Source organism: Sesamum indicum, linkage group LG8, assembly GCF_026168435.1.
Source record: "Sesamum indicum cultivar Baizhima isolate 11 linkage group LG8, ASM2616843v1, whole genome shotgun sequence".
Taxonomy (NCBI): Eukaryota; Viridiplantae; Streptophyta; class Magnoliopsida; order Lamiales; family Pedaliaceae; genus Sesamum; species Sesamum indicum.
In genome coordinates, this window is record NC_142664.1 from 19577507 (window position 1) to 19596871 (window position 19365).

At 34.5% G+C, this 19365-nt stretch overlaps 4 protein-coding genes across 4 annotated transcripts; 2 read left to right on the forward strand and 2 right to left on the reverse strand.

The window, feature by feature from the left end:
* Positions 1 to 1517: 1517 nt before the first annotated feature.
* On the forward strand, positions 1518 to 2401 carry LOC105168157 (thioredoxin H2). The gene is made up of 3 exons (XM_011088112.3): positions 1518 to 1778; positions 1863 to 1985; positions 2261 to 2401. Exons 1-3 carry the CDS (start codon positions 1518 to 1520, stop codon positions 2390 to 2392), a joined length of 516 nt encoding a protein of 171 aa, XP_011086414.1. The 3' UTR covers positions 2393 to 2401.
* A 587-nt stretch (positions 2402 to 2988) lies between these two features.
* LOC105168158 (uncharacterized) lies at positions 2989 to 6558 on the reverse strand. The gene is made up of 2 exons (XM_011088113.3): positions 5723 to 6558; positions 2989 to 3725 (listed from the first exon to the last, which is right to left on the reverse strand). Exons 1-2 carry the CDS (start codon positions 6223 to 6225, stop codon positions 3278 to 3280), a joined length of 951 nt encoding a protein of 316 aa, XP_011086415.2. The 5' UTR covers positions 6226 to 6558; the 3' UTR covers positions 2989 to 3277.
* A 3715-nt stretch (positions 6559 to 10273) lies between these two features.
* CRR28 (Tetratricopeptide repeat (TPR)-like superfamily protein) lies at positions 10274 to 12169 on the forward strand. Its single transcript, XM_011088114.3, has one exon. The coding sequence runs from the start codon at positions 10303 to 10305 to the stop codon at positions 12124 to 12126; it is 1824 nt and encodes a 607-aa protein (XP_011086416.1). The 5' UTR covers positions 10274 to 10302; the 3' UTR covers positions 12127 to 12169.
* Positions 12170 to 12240: 71 nt separating this feature from the next.
* Positions 12241 to 14236, reverse strand: LOC105168160 (actin cross-linking protein (DUF569)). Its single transcript, XM_011088115.3, has 3 exons — positions 13485 to 14236; positions 12758 to 13049; positions 12241 to 12591 (listed from the first exon to the last, which is right to left on the reverse strand). Exons 1-3 carry the CDS (start codon positions 14061 to 14063, stop codon positions 12554 to 12556), a joined length of 909 nt encoding a protein of 302 aa, XP_011086417.1. The 5' UTR covers positions 14064 to 14236; the 3' UTR covers positions 12241 to 12553.
* Between the last annotated feature and the right edge of the window lie 5129 nt (positions 14237 to 19365).

Here is a 19365-nt window from a genome sequence, read left to right on the forward strand (position 1 = left end):
TTTGAAACCCACTGTTTCATTATAAAAATGCCCATCATTACAGAAAAGGGTTCTTGAACTTGTGCAAGCTCCTAATTTGAAATGCATAGCAACATCAATTACCAGCTCACTTAAAATGAGGCAAGTATTATAAGTTGGATCAAATTTAAATTTATGATCTCATACTTATAAAGTCATCAATCTTTTGTTATAATCGTTAGGCCAAAACCCCTCAGGTGATCTCATAACTATTAAGGAATAAGGAACCTTAGACTTGTACAATTTGCTCTCTAGCCCACCACTTTTCTTTCCACTTTCCATTGGATACTGAAATTGTAATTCAAGTAAGTTTGATCATATTGGCCTAATTTGCAAGCTTTATGAGAATACTCTCTGTCTTCTTCCATCTGCAAAGACATTATATTCAGTTTGAATTGGAATAAAGCAATGCCTTCTGAGTGTCATTTTAGTGCACCATCAACCGAATATTATGACATTGATAGCCCAAGACAACACCTCTCCATTCTTCTATCTGCTAATAAGCACAAAACAACATGCTGGACAGCAATAATTTTAGTCCTGAAACAGAATCTGATGAAGCAATTTTGTTCCGTTTGAACGATGATGCTGAAAAATGGGACCATTTGCAAGAAATGCTCTTCATTTACTGTTGTAAACTGTCCAATTATGAGTAAAACAAAGTGCGTGGAACCACAAAATACTCAAAAGGGTTGCCAAGAAACCAGAAATTCGAATGACTACTTGTAATAACAAAGCAGAATTCAGTTGGTAGGACAGCAAGGTTTCTCTAAAGCTATGTGAACTAGTTCAGAAAACATTCTGTTTATCTCATGCTACAAAGACGGCACTCATTCCTCCTGCCGTTGACATCATTTCAATTTATTCCTGATTGTGCTCCGTACAATAACAACGATACTCAGCCTTTTCAGCTGATATATGCCGGCACAATAACATATATACTTATTCTCTCTCTCTCGGCCTACCAGATAATGAAGGTGTGATTCATTTCTTACATCTGTACCAGTGCATGTGAAGAATGAGGAAAAATAAGTTGTAGAGTCTTAAAACACATGTATGTTACTTACGATATGATGTCAAAACATAGTAAACAGGACCAGAGAATTGATGCTGCAGCTGTACTAAGACTATCTGTAAAAATTTGTTGATGGGCTATCTTATGACTACATTATAAGCATTTTAGAATAAAGCAAGAAAGCTTTCATCAAACTGTACTAGAAAGTGTTCCATCGGTTTCTACTGAAGATGATTTTTGTTTAGTAGTGGTAGTAAATAGCAGCAAATCTTTCCAAATTTAACACTGGCCGTCGACATAATAACTGGTCCCAATGAGAACATATTCTTCGATGGAGCACAGCAAAGAACAAGAAACACTTGCTGCAAGAATTAGTATAAAAAGCTAGCAAGCCTTAGCTCAGGCCATAACATATATTCCACAAGACTCAAGTAGGAAGGAAAAGAAGGACCTGTTTGGTTCGAGAGTTTGGGAAGAAGAAGAGATGGGAGCTAATTTTTCATCTGCTTATGATGCCAAACGGTTGCCAACGCACACCAATGAACCAGAACCAGTCAAGAAGGTTGAGGCCAGAGGATTCCCAACGATCACCAATGAATCAGCACCAGTGAAGAAGGTTGAGGCCAGAGGATTCCCGAAAATCACCAACGAATCAACACCGGTGAAGAAGGGTCAGGTTATTACGTTTCGCTCATCATCAAAGTGGAAGATCCATTTTGAAGCCTCAAAGCAGACTCCAAAACTGGTAACTGATATTATTTTCCACTTGTTTTCTTTGAAGCTTTTGTATCATATTACGGTGTTTCTAATAGTTTCTCTTCATTGGAAGATCGTCATCGACTTCACAGCTTCTTGGTGCGGGCCTTGCCAGATAATTCAGCCTGCAATCAATGAGTTTGCTGAGAAGTACACAGATGTAGAGTTTATCAAGATTGATGTTGATGAGTTGCATGTATGCTCATTCTTTTACAATTATATGATCTCGTTCATATATCAACCGGTGATTTCAGGGATAATTATGTAGACGCCCTCTAAATTTAAGCATATTGCAAGTCTTCTATGTTTTACATTACAGATTCCCTTCTGAACAGTCAATCTCCAAGGGAAGTCTGTAACATAATTTTTAAATCAAGGAGTTCTGCAATATGCTTAAACCTTTTGGGTGATGATGTAATTATCCCATGTTGCTACCAGTATTAATGAATGACTAATGAACAAAACAAACAGGACGTAGCAGAGGAATTTGGAGTTCAGGCAATGCCAACTTTCATACTGATAAAGAAAGGGAAAGAAATTGATAAGGTTGTCGGGGCGAAGAAGGATGACCTTCAGAAGAAGATTGAGAAACACAGGTTCTGAGAAGGATAAAAACCAGATGGCCTTTGGTTTTATGACATTGGCAAGACCAGAGAAATCAGCAAGCAGTTTGTTTGCGACTTATGGTGTTATTCTGTTTCTTACATGAGGAGTAGTCATGCTTGAGAATGAAAAACTGTGCCATGCAATTGCATCTCTCTACAGTCACTAGAGAACAGTTGCAACTAGTCGTATGTGGTGCACTTAGATGCGTGTTTACAGTTACTCGAAATAATAAAAGTCGTCTATTTTTAGTCGTACAATAGCTTTTATTTTTTTTATATTTATTAAAGTTTTCTTAAGTGAAAGAAAACATACAAAGAGAACTTCAAAAGTAATTCATAATCAAAATAAATATTATAATGGAGAAACAGAGAATTTGGAGAGAGGATAAAAAGGAAAATGGTGTTCTGAGAAAGTAAGAGAGAAGTAGGGACTAAACTGAATTCCAGACCAAAGACAAGGGACTTCCATAAGCCCAAGTTAAATCACTGTATACTAAAACAAAAATCTAGGAATTCAACAGGACAAATTCAAGAAAATGATATGGAAGAAAAGCCTATGAATGGATAGGCAGAGCTTGAATGTGAATAAACATATCCACACAACCAAGCAATAAGATATATATCTTCAAAAAACAATACAAAATTATAGAAGTAGACATTATTATATTTTACAGTTTGACATGCATTGCAAAAAGTTTTTGTTTGACAGCTGAAGTAGCTGCTAAGTTGAGCTAAATATTTCTAGAAGTTGGAGGAAAGAAAAGTGGATTGTTTCTCCTACTATGCACAATAATGCTTCTAGTCTGAACTGAATAGGTTAAGTATGTACACTTAGTTGCACTTTCATAACTAGAGTGAAAGGCGAATCACAACGAAACCAGCATTACTCGCTTTTCCTGCCCAAGACCCTTCTCAAGTCTGATTTCTGTTCTGCAGTAAGCCTCGAAGGGAATTTGATATCAAACTTGATCCTCAAATTTCCATTTTTACCAGGTTCTTTTGATATCGGCATTCCTTCATTTTCAATCACTATTTCCTTGCCTGGTTTGATGATGTCCGATATCGTAAGAGGTATATCTCTTCCATCCAGGGTTGTAATGTTGAGCGTCTTGCCAGTGAGAGCATCCAGTAGGGAGATTTTTTGATTAATGATTAGATCATTGCCATCCCTCTTAAAAACCGGATGGGGCTTCTCATCCACAACAAAAATGAGGTCTCCAGGGGTAGCACCAGGTTCATGGTTTCCTTTCTCCGGGAAGGTAATTTTTGTACCCTTCTTCCAACCAGGTTTAATGTGTATTGCCAAGACCTCCTCAACAGTGCCAGGCTTACTGTAACAATGACTCGCACATCAATATAAACAGAATATAATACATTGAGTGATAATCGGGGAAATCACCCACCTGCTCCATGCAAAAATAAGTATAAATCTTGATCTTGGATACAGGGAACAGAACAAGATTCGCAGGAATTTCAATTCTGGAATCCAACGCACAGCATGCACAAGCAAGAACCAGAAACAGAATCTTGGTACTATCATTTCTCATCATCTTAGTGCTTTAGTGAAGTTCTGAAATAATCAACAAATTTACATCCAATATCCATTCTTTTATAGTTGAAGTCCACTAATATTATTATCCCTAGAATATGTAGGTTCAAGCACATAGAAGTAATTTAAACTAGTTTTGACATGAACATTATGAGTAATAAACAAAGAATGCCAAAAGCTGCATCTAACAACTTGATGATCTATATCTACGACTAGCTTATCATAGCTGCAAATGAGAATAAAATTGTATGCGCTTCATTCTCTAGTGGTGTTCCAATAGACAAAGTTAGAAGCAAAAGCATTCCACCTAAGTAGCAGAATAGAAGGTGCACCACAAAGAACTTGTATCTATCTGCACATGAAATTACACGATGACTTGCGATAAAGAAACTAAAGCGAAATATCAGAAATTAGCCTCTTGGAGCCAATGATTAGGAAATGGAGGGGGGAATTTAAACCAGACCTGCATAGCATTTCTGGCTGCACTGTAAAAGCCATGAGAAAGTTAAAACCAGATTTGTTAGTGCTCGGAGCTTATCTGTATGTAGGACAATTCGAGATAAAAATCCCAATAAGATTGTTTCAACTCTAACATTTAAATCAGAAAATTTCTGTTAGGTTTTATATTCTTTTCGATTTTTGCTTGATGAGTTCCAGATTTAGGTATTAACATGTCTCCAAGTGTAGTATCTCCAATACATGGTTGATAAGTTTGATTTAGATAGTGCAGACTAAACATACTCCTTGAGTTCACGAGATAAAATGGTGTGGACCAGAAGCTGAAAACACCAGCAAGCTATAAGCTTAAATGCTTGCCCTATCCCACTCTAAAGTTGCAATGAGGATTAGTTGAATGCATTCAACCATATATATGAACATAATTTAATCCATATTTAAATCCGAGTTTCTAAAGTAATAACCGCCTGGAAAATTTTCTACTGATCTGTGTCCGCACAATGTTGTACTTCACATTGCTCCAACTGTTTTTACAATATGCCCAAACAGCAGCTCATCTCAAGTTTTACCAATAATTCATTTCCAACCACTAAACATGGACATTTTAGAAAAAAAAAATAACTGCTTGACCTCCAACAGAAGTGATAAACTAACATCAGTTTCAATTTTCATCATCTGAGACACGTACGCTTCAGAAAGAAAGAACCCCGAAATAACCACAAATCTTGAAATGAAAGAAACAGATACTTCATATAACCGAAAATGAAAAGAACCATCTAAAATTACAGTAGCAAATCCAACAATCCTATCAAACACAGATGAAGCAGTTTAATCACACAATAGCAAAGAGACATAAGTACAAATTGCTAATTCAATACTCTACTACCAGGATCAAAAATGTATGCTTACAGGAGTACATGCATAAGTGATCCACCTACCTACTATTTCCATGTATATATGCACACCCACAATTCAGAAAGACACTCAAATTTTGTTACCAGGGTAATGCTGATCCTGAATACCACCTGCAACCTATTCATCACTGATCTATCCACATCCAAACACATCAGATGCCACAAATTCATACACACAAAACATAGAAAATCCCAAAAGCCACAATCAAGACATCTTAAAACTCACAGAAATACAGGAGATAACAACATTAACACAGATGATCACACACAACCAAGATCCTCTCAAATCCTCATCTTGTACGAATTTCAGTTGACTTTCAGTCAATCGACACAAATACATCCATATGGAAATTAGATTAGTATAACTGAATCAATCAATTAACAGATCAGATAACTGTAATGTACGTACCCAGAGTCATCAAGAACGATTCTTGATATCTTCATCTTCCTCCTCGAGCCCTTATACAACTCCTCCAAGCTACATGGCAACTTACTCTCCATGGGTGCAGCCTTCTTCAACCCACCACCAGCACCACCAACACCACCAGTACTGTTCCCTCTCCCAACATCAAAATCACCAAAAAACTCGTGAAAAATATCCTCCGCGTCCCTCGTGCTAAACTTAAACCCCCTCCCCCCTCCGAAATCCCCCCTCTCCTTGGAACTCGGCGGCGTAAACAAACCAGACTTGAGCCCTTCTTCCCCGTACAAATCATAGATCTGTCTCTTCTGCGGATCACTCAACACATCATACGCCTCACTTATCTGCTTGAATTTGGCCTCTGCTTCCGTAGTGTTGACAGCATTCTTATCCGGATGCCACTTCATCGCCAGCCTCTTGTAAGATTTCTTCAAATCCTCTTCAGTTGCATTCCTCGAAACTTTGAGTATGTTGTAGTAATCAACGCCCATCTTCCCGCAGAAAAAGGCAAAAGGCTCTTCCTCCTTTCTCCTTTACTTTCTCTACACTGAACACCTTTCTTTATTCCCGCAGAAGAGGGATTCTAGAGGGTTCTAGAAGGTCGTGACGGAAATGAGTGGTAGGGGCCGACCTCCGACGAGTAGTCAACGTAGAGGATTCCGGGATGCGCAGGGTAGCGGAATGCCGGAAGGTGAGCTAAGATACGCGTGAGTAGCGATATTTTTAAGGAGGTCGTTAAAATGACAGCCACAGGCGTCGGGGAAAGATTAAGAAAGATTCTCTCTCTCTCCCTCTCTCTCAGCTGAGTACACTTTGGAAGAAAGCGGTGATGACGAGGGGCGTGAAATCCTAGGGCCGTGTTTGGGAATGTTTTTTACGGAAAAAAAAAAAAGAAAAAAAATACACTTTTACCCAAACAATTATTAATATTATGACTCAAAAATCAAAATTGAGGAAAACAAGTTTTACAAGAATGTTTGGACTTTCCTATTATTTTTTCTAGGTTTTAATGAATTCTTTTTAAGAAAATAACAAGCATTATTCTTCCATTTTTTTTTTTTTAAGATCTGATCAAATACAACCTACCGATCTAGAAATAAAAGTTTGAAGGGGTCGGACAAATTTCTATATTTATGTATTGGACTTCACTATTTTTAACTTCTGTCGGAGAATTAAATAATTCAGAAGATCGATATATACTAAAAATTTATTCATAATTTTTAAGAGAGTTTTGGAGGGTGTGTACCTATTTGAAGCCCAGAGCCCCCTAAATTTGTCCTTGTACGAGATATATAGTTTAGTATATTGTATTTATTTTTATTTATTTTACACTAATTCAAATATACAAAACCAAATATAGTAAAATATTAAAAACCCACGCACGTTCATATCTTTATTTGTCACAATTAAAGAAAAATTCCTTAAAAATAGAACGTAAATGGGTAGATCAGAGCTGATGAATTTATTTAGATAATTTTAAATTATTTCGTATTTTAAATTTATGAATAACAATTTAATGTTATTATCCTCAATATTAAATGTAAATCTTATTCTTTTATATCGAATCATAAATACAGGCTAAATAATTATTACTCGTTTGAGCTCGATTATACCTTTGTATAGAGATGTTAATTTAATTTAACAAGTAAAATTAATTTCAATAAATTTGAACCAATCAAAAATCAACACAACCCCTCTTGTGATTTTTCTTCCATGACAGGCATGTAACCGAGTACAAGACGGAATGGCGTGGTAGCCGAGTGGAGCGAACGTGCAGGCGCGTAACAAATGGGGAAAGTTGGGAAGAATCTCGTAACTGTCCCATACGACGCCGTCTGAACCTGTCTTGCAAGCTGCGTCGTTTGAAACGTGGTTGGTTGAAGTTAGGAGGAGGGGAAGTGGGCCTTGGTATAAAGTTGGGCCCATATGAATAGGTTGAATCATGTGGGGCCTTTTATCGATTAGCCCATTCAATTAATAGAAGAGTGGGGGCCCATTGCGAACTTGGAGGTTTTTGGGGAGGACTACGTTGCAATCATTCAGACCAAGTGCATCATTTCCTGATTTTTATTAGGCCCATCTTCTGATATTAATGTTTTTTGTTTTCTTTTATTGTGTAATAAAGAATTATTTGACATTATTTTGGTTGGTAGCTTGTCGTTATTTACTGCCACAATAATTATTTTGGGATTGTTACACTTTTTTTTTTTCTGAAATTTGTTGCAATTACACGTAAATTCTATATGATTTGAAGAAGTACATCTAGCATCCCTTAGGTTTGCTTTCGTCTAACAAATAAGTCTCTCAATTAGTCAAAATATACTGAATTTGGTGGTATTAATAAAAAAATGAAATAAAAATTGATATTTAGTCTTGATTGACTTATTACTGACTTATAACATGTTAAATAATTTTTTTCTGAATAAACTATCCTTATAACAGTGAAGATAAACCTCCTCACATGCATTAACGCGTGAAAATATATGAGGGTAATTTGATCACAAAAAGATCTATTTGATCTATAATAAATCAGTAATAAATCAATTGGGGATAAATATATATATATATATTTAATTTTTTTGGTTAATATAAGCAAGTTTGTGAATTTTGACTCACGGATAAAAACAAACCCCAGGGGTGTTAAATATAATTTTTCAAACCACAAAAGGTTTACTTGTAATCACACCAAATCTCAAGAAAGGAGAGTGTAATTATCCCAATAATTTATGGTCTCTCGAGTCTGAACTGTACCAACTACTCATTATTGTCTAAGAAGATTATTATTATTATTGTTTTATGTTTTATTACAACGGGGTGGGGTGGCGAATAGGGATGGCAATCAGGGTGGCGAATAGGGATGGCAATCAGGCTGGTGCTATCGGCCCCGACTCAAACCCAGGTTTAGTATTGACATTAGTGAGTAAGGGATGGGTTACGAATTTTGTATCGGACTTGTCCTAATTTATTTTATAAATAATATGTATTATTTACTTATTCATATATAATACATTATTAATAAAAAAGTATGCATTGTATGTAAATTTTTAAATAATTTATATATATCCAACTCTATATGAGAAAATACAAAAAATAAAGTGCTAGTTGGATTTATTATTTGTATTATATAATTTATTTTAGATAAAAAAAACTATGTTGATTTAAATTGATATTACTTATTGCGACATTAAAAAGATAGATGAATGTATTATTTATATTATATAATTCATTGTATATATAAAAAAAATTATGTTAAAAATCGATTCGAAAAATCTTAGTCTCTTACAAATTAATGATATTCCTTTTATTTCTTATAAAGATGTTAAGCAAAATCATTATAAAAAAAATCATTGGATAGGAGGGGCAACACAGATCGGGACGGTGTTTCGGGTCCAGCCAAATGCATACTACACTTACCCCGTTGTCATCCTATTGGGGATGTTTGGGTTTGAACTCAATACCTGTTCTTATGATGTCAACTCAATTAAATATAATATCTCTAAAAAGGATTTTAAAATGAGCTTATAAGGTGTTTGAAACATCTGACAAGATGTTGCAAATTATTTGGTACATTTTTTTTCGAAACGTAACTTTGTAGGATCAAAATAAAGGACGTTGGAAGCTTATAAACTTCTTTAAAAAAAAATCATGAGTTTCCAACTTATTATCATCTAAAAACGTACTTTTATCTAAAAAAAAAAAAAAATTACAATGGGAGTGGGGTTCTATCCAACACTCTTCTCATGATGTCAACTCAATCAAACGTTGATGGCTCTAAGAAGGTAGTTTGAATAAACATATAAGTTATTTAAAATATCTTATAAGATACTGCAAAATACTTAGTGATTTTTTTTTAAAAAATGAGTTTATAAGACTGAAAAACAGGATGTTGGAAGCTTATAAGCGTCTTTAAAAGAAAAAATACGAATTTTCGACTTATTTTCAAAATATTAAAAGGTTGGTTCAATTTTTTTGAAATTAATTATAATATTACTACTAATGATATATTATAAATTGAAAATATTATTTTACACAAATATTTTAATAATCCAATAAGGTATATGAATATATAAAATTTTATAAAGAAACTTAGTCAAACAATTTCTTAATAAACTATTATCTCAAGTCTATAGAGCCCTTATATTTGATGCGAGCAAAAATATTGGAGACTAATGAATTAAGAGCGTGCGAGCCTTTGGGATTTTGCAAGCCTCAAATAATTGGAAGTTGTAAATCAAATATTAGTACTATGATTTTTAAATTAGTAATGGATAAAAAATGAAAAAATAATAAAATTGAGCAATAAAAATAGCAGAATGTACCCAAACTTTGCAATGTTTAAGACCAAATTAATTTTTTATTATATATATATATATATGATATAAAGAGTTTGAATTTTTAACGAAATAGAATTGTTTGAGGATATTAAAAGATGTCCTAAGGAGCTGAGTGGTTTTGCAGTGGCCCATTGGGCTAATTTGGGCCGGAACTGTATTGGGCCTGTGGAGATGCTAACTATTAGGACGTTGAACTCAAATTAATTTCTGGAACACGGCGGAGGAATCTTGAAAATGGCCGCAGTTTTAGTTACTGGGCCACCGGTGGAGTTCTCCACCGCATCCCGCCGCCGCCATCACGACCGCCTCCTCCACATTTTAACTGAATCCGACACCGTTTCTATCCCTCACCTCAAGCAAATACATGGGCAAATCCTCCGTACTGCGCCAGCACCCAACGACAGTCCGGAAACAATCTTTCTCTACAGTAGACTTCTCCACTTTTCGTCCTTGCAAGACCTAGCCTATACTTTGCAACTCTTCGGTCAAATCCCGAACCCCAATACGTTCATTTATAACACTGTGATTAGAGCCTATGCGCATAGCAAGGACCGCAAGAAACAGGCTTTTCCACTTTTCCAAGAACTGCTGAACCAAGATAGTTTGCTTCCTGATAAGCATACGTTCCCGTTTGTGCTAAAAGCTTGTGCTTATTTATTTGCTTTGAGCGAAGGGAAACAAACTCATGCACAGGTTTTGAAGCATGGGTTGGGCTCGGATGTTTACGCGAACAACAGCTTGATTCATTTCTATGCCTCGTGCGGGGACTCGGAGAATGCGAAGAAAGTGTTTGGTAAAATGCCGGAAAGAAGCTTGGTCTCATGGAACGTGATTATTGATGCGCTTGTGCAGATGGGGGAGTTTGATGAAGCGTTGAGAATTTTTGTGGAGATGAAGTCATCATTTGATCCGGATGGGTACACAGTGCAAAGCGTGATAGATGCCTGTGCTGGTTTGGGGGCATTGTCTATGGGTATGTGGGCACATGCATATGTTTTGAGAAAGTGTGAAATCGATGCTAATTTTGATGTTCTTGTGAAGAATTCTCTGATAGAGATGTATTGCAAATGTGGGTCGTTGAGGATGGCTCGGCAAGTTTTTCAGGAAATGAGTAGACGGGATGTGAATTCTTGGAATACTATGATTTTAGGATTTGCCGTGCATGGGGAGGCGGAAAGAGTATTTGAACATTTTGGTCGAATGGTCAATGAAGAAAAACTACTACCAAACTCTATTACATTTGTTGGTGTCTTGAGCGCTTGCAATCATAGAGGTTTGGTTGACGAGGGTCGTAGATACTTTGATATAATGGTAAATGAGTACAAGGTGGAGCCAGTTTTGCAGCACTTCGGCTGCCTGATTGACCTTCTTGCCCGCAACGGGCAAATCTTTGAAGCGCTTGATATTGTATCAAGCATGCCAATGAAACCTGATGCCGTGATTTGGAGAAGCCTTCTTGATGCTAGTTACAAGCAAAGTGAAGGCTTGGACCTGAGTGAAGAAATGGCAAGGCAGATAATGGCAGCCGAGGGGAGTGAAAGCAGTGGAGTTTACGTTCTTCTTTCAAGAGTATACGCCTCATCTAATCGATGGAATGAAGTTGGGTTGGTTAGGAAAATGATGACTGATAAGGGTGTAAGTAAAGAGCCTGGTTGCAGTTCAATTGAAATCAACGGCATCGTTCATGAATTTTTTGCGGGGGATACAACTCATCCACAGACCAAAGAAATCTACCAGTTTCTGGATGTGATTGAAGAAAGACTGAAGTTGGCAGGGTATGTTCCTGACTTTTCACAAGCACCTTTGATAGATGAAGCCGATGATGGGAAGGAACGTTCTCTCAGACTTCACAGTGAGAGACTGGCAATTGCCTTTGGCCTGTTGAACTCCAAGCCAGACGTGCCAATTCGTGTATTCAAAAACCTGCGTGTCTGCAAGGATTGTCATAATATTACCAAATTAATCTCCCAAGTCTTCAATGTTGAGATTATTATGAGAGATCGCCTTCGATTCCATTGCTTTAAAAATGGTTCATGTTCTTGTATGGATTTCTGGTAAATGTATCAATTGTTATATGAAATTGCCACGAGCTAGCCATCAATGTTCATCTCCAGGTAGAAAACAGTTCCAATCTTTCTCTGGCCATTCATTCAGTAATGATAATGCTAAACATCTCGGAAATCAATCAAAATTTCATTTGTTTACGGGTCATAATACAAAGATTTGCTACAAAATCAGCATAAGCGCTACATTCCAGAGGGAGAAAATGAGCAAAAGAATAAAGAATAGAACACTATAAGAAGCTATCAAAATAGAACAGTCTGCATTTTCAATTACTTGATTGTATATACAAATGTTTTATGCATCTAAGGAAGCACACACTCACTGATCATCACGCAAGCATAGGAATAAGGCTGAAGCAGAGTTGTAAACATGCATAGTTCGCAGTTTATTGACCAAAATTGTTGAGATTTCTCGTTCCCTCCTACACCAGCATTCTTGTTCCCTCCAAATCTTGACCCACTGAGACAACAGAATACGATATCTGGTGAGTGTCTGTATGTAAGTTAATCAAGAATTTGGACATGCCTTTGAATGTTAACTGAGGTATGTCCAAATAATAATGCACATTATAAGCGAAAAGTCCACAAATGTCATAATCAACTTGTATAATGATGAAGTAAATCACCTTGTGATGACGGTGGAACGACAACAACATGCATAGTCGCATTATTGGGAGGAAGGTGCAATCGGAGAGGATAGAGCTTCCCATTCAACGGACTCCGTGCACACACAGTAATACCATCAACTCCCAACTCCTCCTCCAGCCTCCTCGTCAATTCGTCCACTCCACTGCCCTTAAACGTGATGCAAAGTTCTTCAAAACCATCGTCTATTTGCCCGTATTCATCAGCTATATGAAAATATATCAACCTTCCATCGCCGCCCTTTGGTGGCGAGCTAACAAAAGAATCATTTGACTGCACAAAATACCCCAAATTAATATCATGAGCAACCATAAATACACCAAGAAATAATAATACTTACGGCATAAGTTTGCAAACGAATAATCCAATAACTAAAACTCATTTTTCTTGAAATTTTTACAATTTGAATGGCCTTTTCAGACAATATAATCATCCCATAAGCTTGTCTAAGTTCTTCTTTTATATATAGAAAATTGATATTAATTACCAACTCTTATGTTCTTGATAAGGAAGAATACAAAATTTTATACTCTGAATATTCGATCAATTCTCATCTAAATTCGAATGCTACCCTTTGAATATTCTATCACCTCTGATCCAAATTCGAATTCGAATTCAATCCTAATTCGGAATTACTAAACAGAATCCACCCGCATTAGAACACAGAAAGTTAGAAATAATACACAAAAACAAGATTAATTAAATTACCTCTTGTCGGGAAAAGCCAGCAGACAACGAGGAATGACTTCTAGCCGGAGAGCTGGACTCCGAAGCAAAAGACTCCTCCTTCTCCACCACCAATGGCGGCGCCGGTTTCGCCGCCGGCGACTGAGCTTCCAGAATCTCCACCACATGCACCTCCCACAGAATCCACTCCTGCGTCGCCGTCCGATGCGGGATATCGTGTGTCACCGAGTTCCTCCACGGCGGCAACCCCCCGTTCGCCCTCAAGAACTGCCCATACCTGGTCTTCAGCTTAACGGCGCCGTTGTCCCGCACCGGCTCCCACTCGACGGAGCTGTCCAGCCTCTTGGGCAGCGTCTGCACCACTTTCCGGCCCGTCATCCCGAGGAGAAACGGCTGGTTCGACGCCGTCAAGTACTTCCCATAACAGCTCATGAGGCGAATAACATTCTCGGAGTGGTCGACGAATTCGACGGTCCATTTGGCTGCCCTGGAGGACCCGTTGCGGTCTTGGGTGACGGACTCCTCGTCTTCCTCCGCTGTCAAGTACTTGTCGTGGGAGCTCTTCAGGCGAACGGCTTTAGCTCTCTGGAACAACTCCATAGCTGTTGTTCTCGAGATCAAAACCAAAGCTCAGCTGTAAATTCAATAAGAAAGGGATTGATCAACTCAATTCAGTTCAAGATTTTTGATGGGTTTTGGTGTAATGGCTGCTGACGGATGTAGGATTCGATTGGTATAATTCTGGGGAAACGTATTAATAAAGGGGAGATGAGATCAAAGGAAGTTTCTTGGGACCGTGGAGAAGTAGAATCAGCGCCAGCTATGTTTGGTTAAGAGATAGGAAGAGTCTGACAGCGTTCGTGGGTTGTCCGGACGCGGTCAAGGAATGCTCATTTGTTTGACGTCCCACGTGGCTAAAACGAGTTGGGCGAAACTAGCACCATTTCATGTAACATATTCATAATGTTTGATTTTATTTTTAATTTATTTTGGGGTGTTATGTGAATATAGAGAAAGAATAATAAAAATAAATTAGTATAAGCTAGAGATAGTGTGTATGTTTGAATTTGTTTTTGAAAATAATATAAAATAAGTATGGTATGTCTAATGTTGGGTAGTGGGAGACAAAAAGTACTGTTTATTGTCAAATCATGTCTTTTATATATATATATATTTATATGTATATATATGAAAATGTATATTTATATGTATATGTATATGTATGAATATGAAAATGTATATGTATATGTATATTTTTTAGACAAAAAATAATCAAAATACTATTTAAAATAATGCAAAATATACCTAAAACTGGCAAAATAAAACAAGCCAAACATAGTGTATATTTTGGCCCATTTAAAAAATGGGCCAAAATCAAAATCAAACATAGTGATTATTTCTCATATTTATTTAAATTATTTGCAAATTTAAAATTTTAATTTGATTATTAGTTTAATGAAACTAAATGAATTTTAATTAGATCATGCCCAAATTGAGCTCGAATAATTTAATTTATTTTATTATTTATAGACTAATCAAATCGAGAGCTCCTCCAATCAAACTCCACAGGTTACCGAACAAAATCTTTTGGATTTGTTAATTTAATAAATCGAGTTTCAACGAGTTTTTACAAATCAATTACTCTAATGTTTATAATTGTAATTTTTAAATTAATAAAATAAGATAAATGAAAAAACAAAAATACAGTACCATTGTTTCAAAATTTGTACTTTTATAACAAATAATTAAAAATAAAAATCTCATGTAAATCCATGTTGATTATTCTTTAAAAGCTCGACTCACCGTTAATTCAACAAAATTCCATTTTAAAATGAATTTGACTAACGAATCTACCACGTATACTTTACAATTTGGTATTTAGATAATTGATGCAAGAAAATTAAAATAACATATCTATTACATAATTATGGAGAAAATTAGATAATTAATTAACCTCCAATTATTTTTCGTTCCACAAGTGTATATGTGCTTTAATAATAATTTATTTTTTCTTTATTTCATTTGAAAACATATTAATTGATTTAAATAATCAATATATTGACTCAAAAATATAATGGATGGCATACTATAAAAATATATATATATTGAAGCAAATTCACATACTTCACGCCGATGTGGGATGTTAGTAGTGAATTCCACCATGCTTTGCACTATCCATGACTTTGAATGGGAAGCATCTTTTATTGCTACCTTTTTCTAAAAAAAAAACCAAATAAATAGTGAAGATAAATATAGCTGTGGGTATAATTGAATTTTCATTAATTATTATTATATGCGTGTAATTAATTATCAATGATGACGATTTAAACATAATTTTTGTTACATTGTAAATAAGAATTGTTGTTGTTAAATGTCTATTAAAACTTAAATATAATATAACCAACAACTCGTATATGATTCTAAAAAGAAATTGATAACTATATATATGCTTAACAAAAGTTAAATACTTTTAGAAATAAATGAATAGATATATTTTATCATATTTTTTTAAAGAAAATATGTTAAAAAATCGGTATTTAATTATTTATTTTTATCACCAAATTAATAAAAATTTTTCATGAAATTTTTTTGTGTATTTATTGTACTCATTTATTAGTTAACTTTGAGTCTGTAATAAAAATAAAAGTCGAACTATTTAACTCATAAATTATAATTATTATAAATAAAAGATATTTTTTCAATTACACTTAAAATGCAAAATTACTAAAAAAGAAAAGAAACTTTTTGAACTATATATATATATATTTATATAGTATAAGGACAATATTGTCTAAAAATTTAATTATGCGGGGTAAGTGGTAACATTTGTTAGTTTAGAAGGTAATTATTAAATGACGAATAGTTTAAAGGGGCAAAATGTATTTTACCCTATTTTTTACTCTCATCCCTAAGCTAAGGAATCCAGTCCAAGGTATATGCACCAACCCAATGGTACCAAATTGACGGGCTCACGAGCAGGTAACGAAGGCCCACAAAATCTTTCTCTAATTTATACTAAATTAGTAGATCCAGGAGCAAACTCATTATTAGCCCACCACATTCTTAAATAGCTAGGTGGACATGTTATACAACTTACAATATATTTAGACACATCACTCTAAAATATCTCAGTAGGCTCCTAGCAATCTGTGGCAACCTTGCTTATAACTAGCAAGAAACCAAATTTCAAAAAATTCGGATAGACTGAACAAGACTTAGTCAAAAGGCCATAACTATTTCAAAATAGGTCTAAATTTTGAGATTCTTTTTTTGTTATACAGTTAACTCATGTAGTTATCTATTGGCACTGGATTCACCCAACATCTCTCAGAATTCTGCTCTATGGAGACCTATAAATGAGGTTATATGCAGTCATTTGGTAACATCTACTCTAACACTCAAACTCTTACTTGTACACTTAACTCTCTTTGGATTTGCAGTTATATAAGCTTAGATTTTGCACTCCAGATGGAATACATCATCTTATCACCATATTTTATTATTATTTTTACTTTGACTCAAGTTCTCTATTTTTTTTTTCAGTAAATCGTTTTTGGCTTAAGCGTTAGAGTACTAACATTTGTTTTATAAAGTTAGTCCCCTGATAACCTTAGAATTTCTCTAAAAATCTTTTGATTCTTGTAGTGCGGCTAAAATTCGATACGCATCACTCTGATAATTTTAATATTAACTGAACATTGGGTTTAAATTTTTATTTTATTTTTGTAACTTTTAATACTCCAAGAAATTGAATAAATTCATTTGGTTAAAAGATTGGGATAAAAAGAGTTAAATATGCCAAATTCATAACATTTTTTTTAAACTTATTTCGGATAGAGGCAGGATAGGATATTAGACAAAGCATATACTTCTATTATTCTAAGGGATTATTCATGAGTTAGATAAATATGTTCGTATTCATTTTTATCTACCAAAGACAAAATTCATGATATATATCAAGAGGGTTGTTGGGATTTTAGAGGGGACCAACACTTAGCCAAGCCTATTTAATTTATTTTAATTTTAAATAAAAAATAAAAAAAATTGAGCCCAACTCTATCTCAAGTCATTTCGGTTCAGCCCCTGTTCGGTCTAGAATCTTAATATGTATGAATTTACTGTAATTTATGTGAAATCTTATAATTGTAAAAATTTATAAATAGTTATCCTCCATGCTCAAAGTACAACTTTTGATGTCCTAGTTATTGTGATTTTAAATGTATCTCTTTTACTATCTATCTAAATTAGCCACCGACGGACTATAAAAAATACCTTCTCAATATGATTTTAACGATTTTTCCTTCTATAGAAGGACTTTAGGCATATTCAGCGCACAACCCATATTCAATAGAAGCCAAGTTAAAAATAATAACAACATATATATTTATGGTTTCTTATGTCATATATCATTAGAATTAACAATTGGGAGTCTACTAATATTGCATTATTTGGTGAAATAAAATAATAGTTTTAGGAAAAGATAACTCATATTTTGAAATTGAAGCCATTTTTATTTTTCAAGACTATGAAATATGAATAGAAAAAGATGTATAATTAATGTAGTGAGGTACAAGTAGATAAACATAGGAGGTGTCATCAATTTCTTTATAGCACGCCAAATTGGACCTTCAAATCCTTGTAGGGCAGTCAAGTGGTCCTTCCGACATTAAAATTCAATATAAATCTAAATTTGTCTGGTCAAAGTGACAGCACCTACTAAAAGAAAAGATAACAAAGAGTTCCCCACACACTTGTTTTCCCTCTTCTTGGGTTAAATACAATTCGCCGTTTGGATTATGTTTTATGTAATATTTACCTTTTTAAATTAATAAATATTGTAGTTATTTTTTAATTTGATAAATTATTTTTTATTTTTTTGAATAATTATATTATTTTCAATATATTTTAGTATTTTGTATATTAAATTATTACTGATGTGGGGGATATTTCCGATATCTCTTACGAGACATTCATAACATTACAAAGAGACTTATGAAGGTCACGACCAACGACAACTCATGAAGGTATTCAATGTTAAAGGAAAGACTTTGGAGAACCTAGAGTATGAAAGTATTTGAAGGTCATTAGAGACCTCTGATTACAAAGGACAGAATGTCAGAAAACCATTGCCAGTGCCGCGCGCACTTTTCTGTATGCACAGAAGTGGTCCTTGGACCACTTCCCGTCTTTATCAACTAGTAGATACCTTGGATATTTCCAAGATACAACAATTACCAAACTATTTTCTTACTTAAAAATTTTAACCAGTGAAGAATTTAAATTAAAAGTACAAGTTTATATAGATATATACACTAGAAGAATTATAATATTTAACTATGGTTAATCGTTATGGTTAATAACAGATAGCCGTAGTAAATAATTATTGACCATAGCCACGCAACAGTTGTTGGTTGTGACTTATGTGAGGCTGGCTAAAATATTTGTCATGACTAAAAGCTATGGTCAAAACACTCTTAGCTATGGCAAATAATTTTTTTCATGATAAAAAAGTTAAATTTTTACATCGATTTTATTTAACCTTAGTTAATAGTATTCATTTATCATAGTTTTTAGTCATAGCCACAAATATTATAGCTAATAATAATTGTTTTCTAATAAAAATAAATATAATATCCCAACAACTCATACATACCTTTGAAAAGAAATTGACAATATACATTTATATTTACTTAATCAAAATTTTGACACTTTTGCGAAAGAAAATTAGAAAATATAGTTTGTCATATATTTTTTAAGAAGAGTATATTTAAAAAATAGATATGTAATTATTAATATGAGTGCATTTCGTCATAATTTCAAGTGGTATTTTGCTATTTTTTACAGTCAAAATGTTCCTAATCAAATGTCTTATTGCAACATTAGCTCATAATGGATTGATGAA

Excerpts from the sequence above, each read along its gene's own strand:
- CRR28 (XM_011088114.3), top strand. The coding sequence starts at position 10,303 with ATGGCCGCAGTTTTAGTTACTGGGCCACCGGTGGAGTTCTCCACCGCA.
- LOC105168157 (XM_011088112.3), top strand. The coding sequence starts at position 1,518 with ATGGGAGCTAATTTTTCATCTGCTTATGATGCCAAACGGTTGCCAACG. Across the intron at positions 1,779-1,862 it reads CAAAGCAGACTCCAAAACTG|ATCGTCATCGACTTCACAGC; the intron begins GTAACTGATATT and ends CTTCATTGGAAG. Across the intron at positions 1,986-2,260 it reads TTGATGTTGATGAGTTGCAT|GACGTAGCAGAGGAATTTGG; the intron begins GTATGCTCATTC and ends CAAAACAAACAG.
- LOC105168160 (XM_011088115.3), bottom strand. The coding sequence starts at position 14,063 with ATGGAGTTGTTCCAGAGAGCTAAAGCCGTTCGCCTGAAGAGCTCCCAC. Across the intron at positions 13,050-13,484 it reads CTGGCTTTTCCCGACAAGAG|TCAAATGATTCTTTTGTTAG; the intron begins GTAATTTAATTA and ends TATTTTGTGCAG. Across the intron at positions 12,592-12,757 it reads CGTTCCACCGTCATCACAAG|TGGGTCAAGATTTGGAGGGA; the intron begins GTGATTTACTTC and ends CTGTTGTCTCAG.
- LOC105168158 (XM_011088113.3), bottom strand. The coding sequence starts at position 6,225 with ATGGGCGTTGATTACTACAACATACTCAAAGTTTCGAGGAATGCAACT. Across the intron at positions 3,726-5,722 it reads ATCGTTCTTGATGACTCTGG|TAAGCCTGGCACTGTTGAGG; the intron begins GTACGTACATTA and ends TCATTGTTACAG.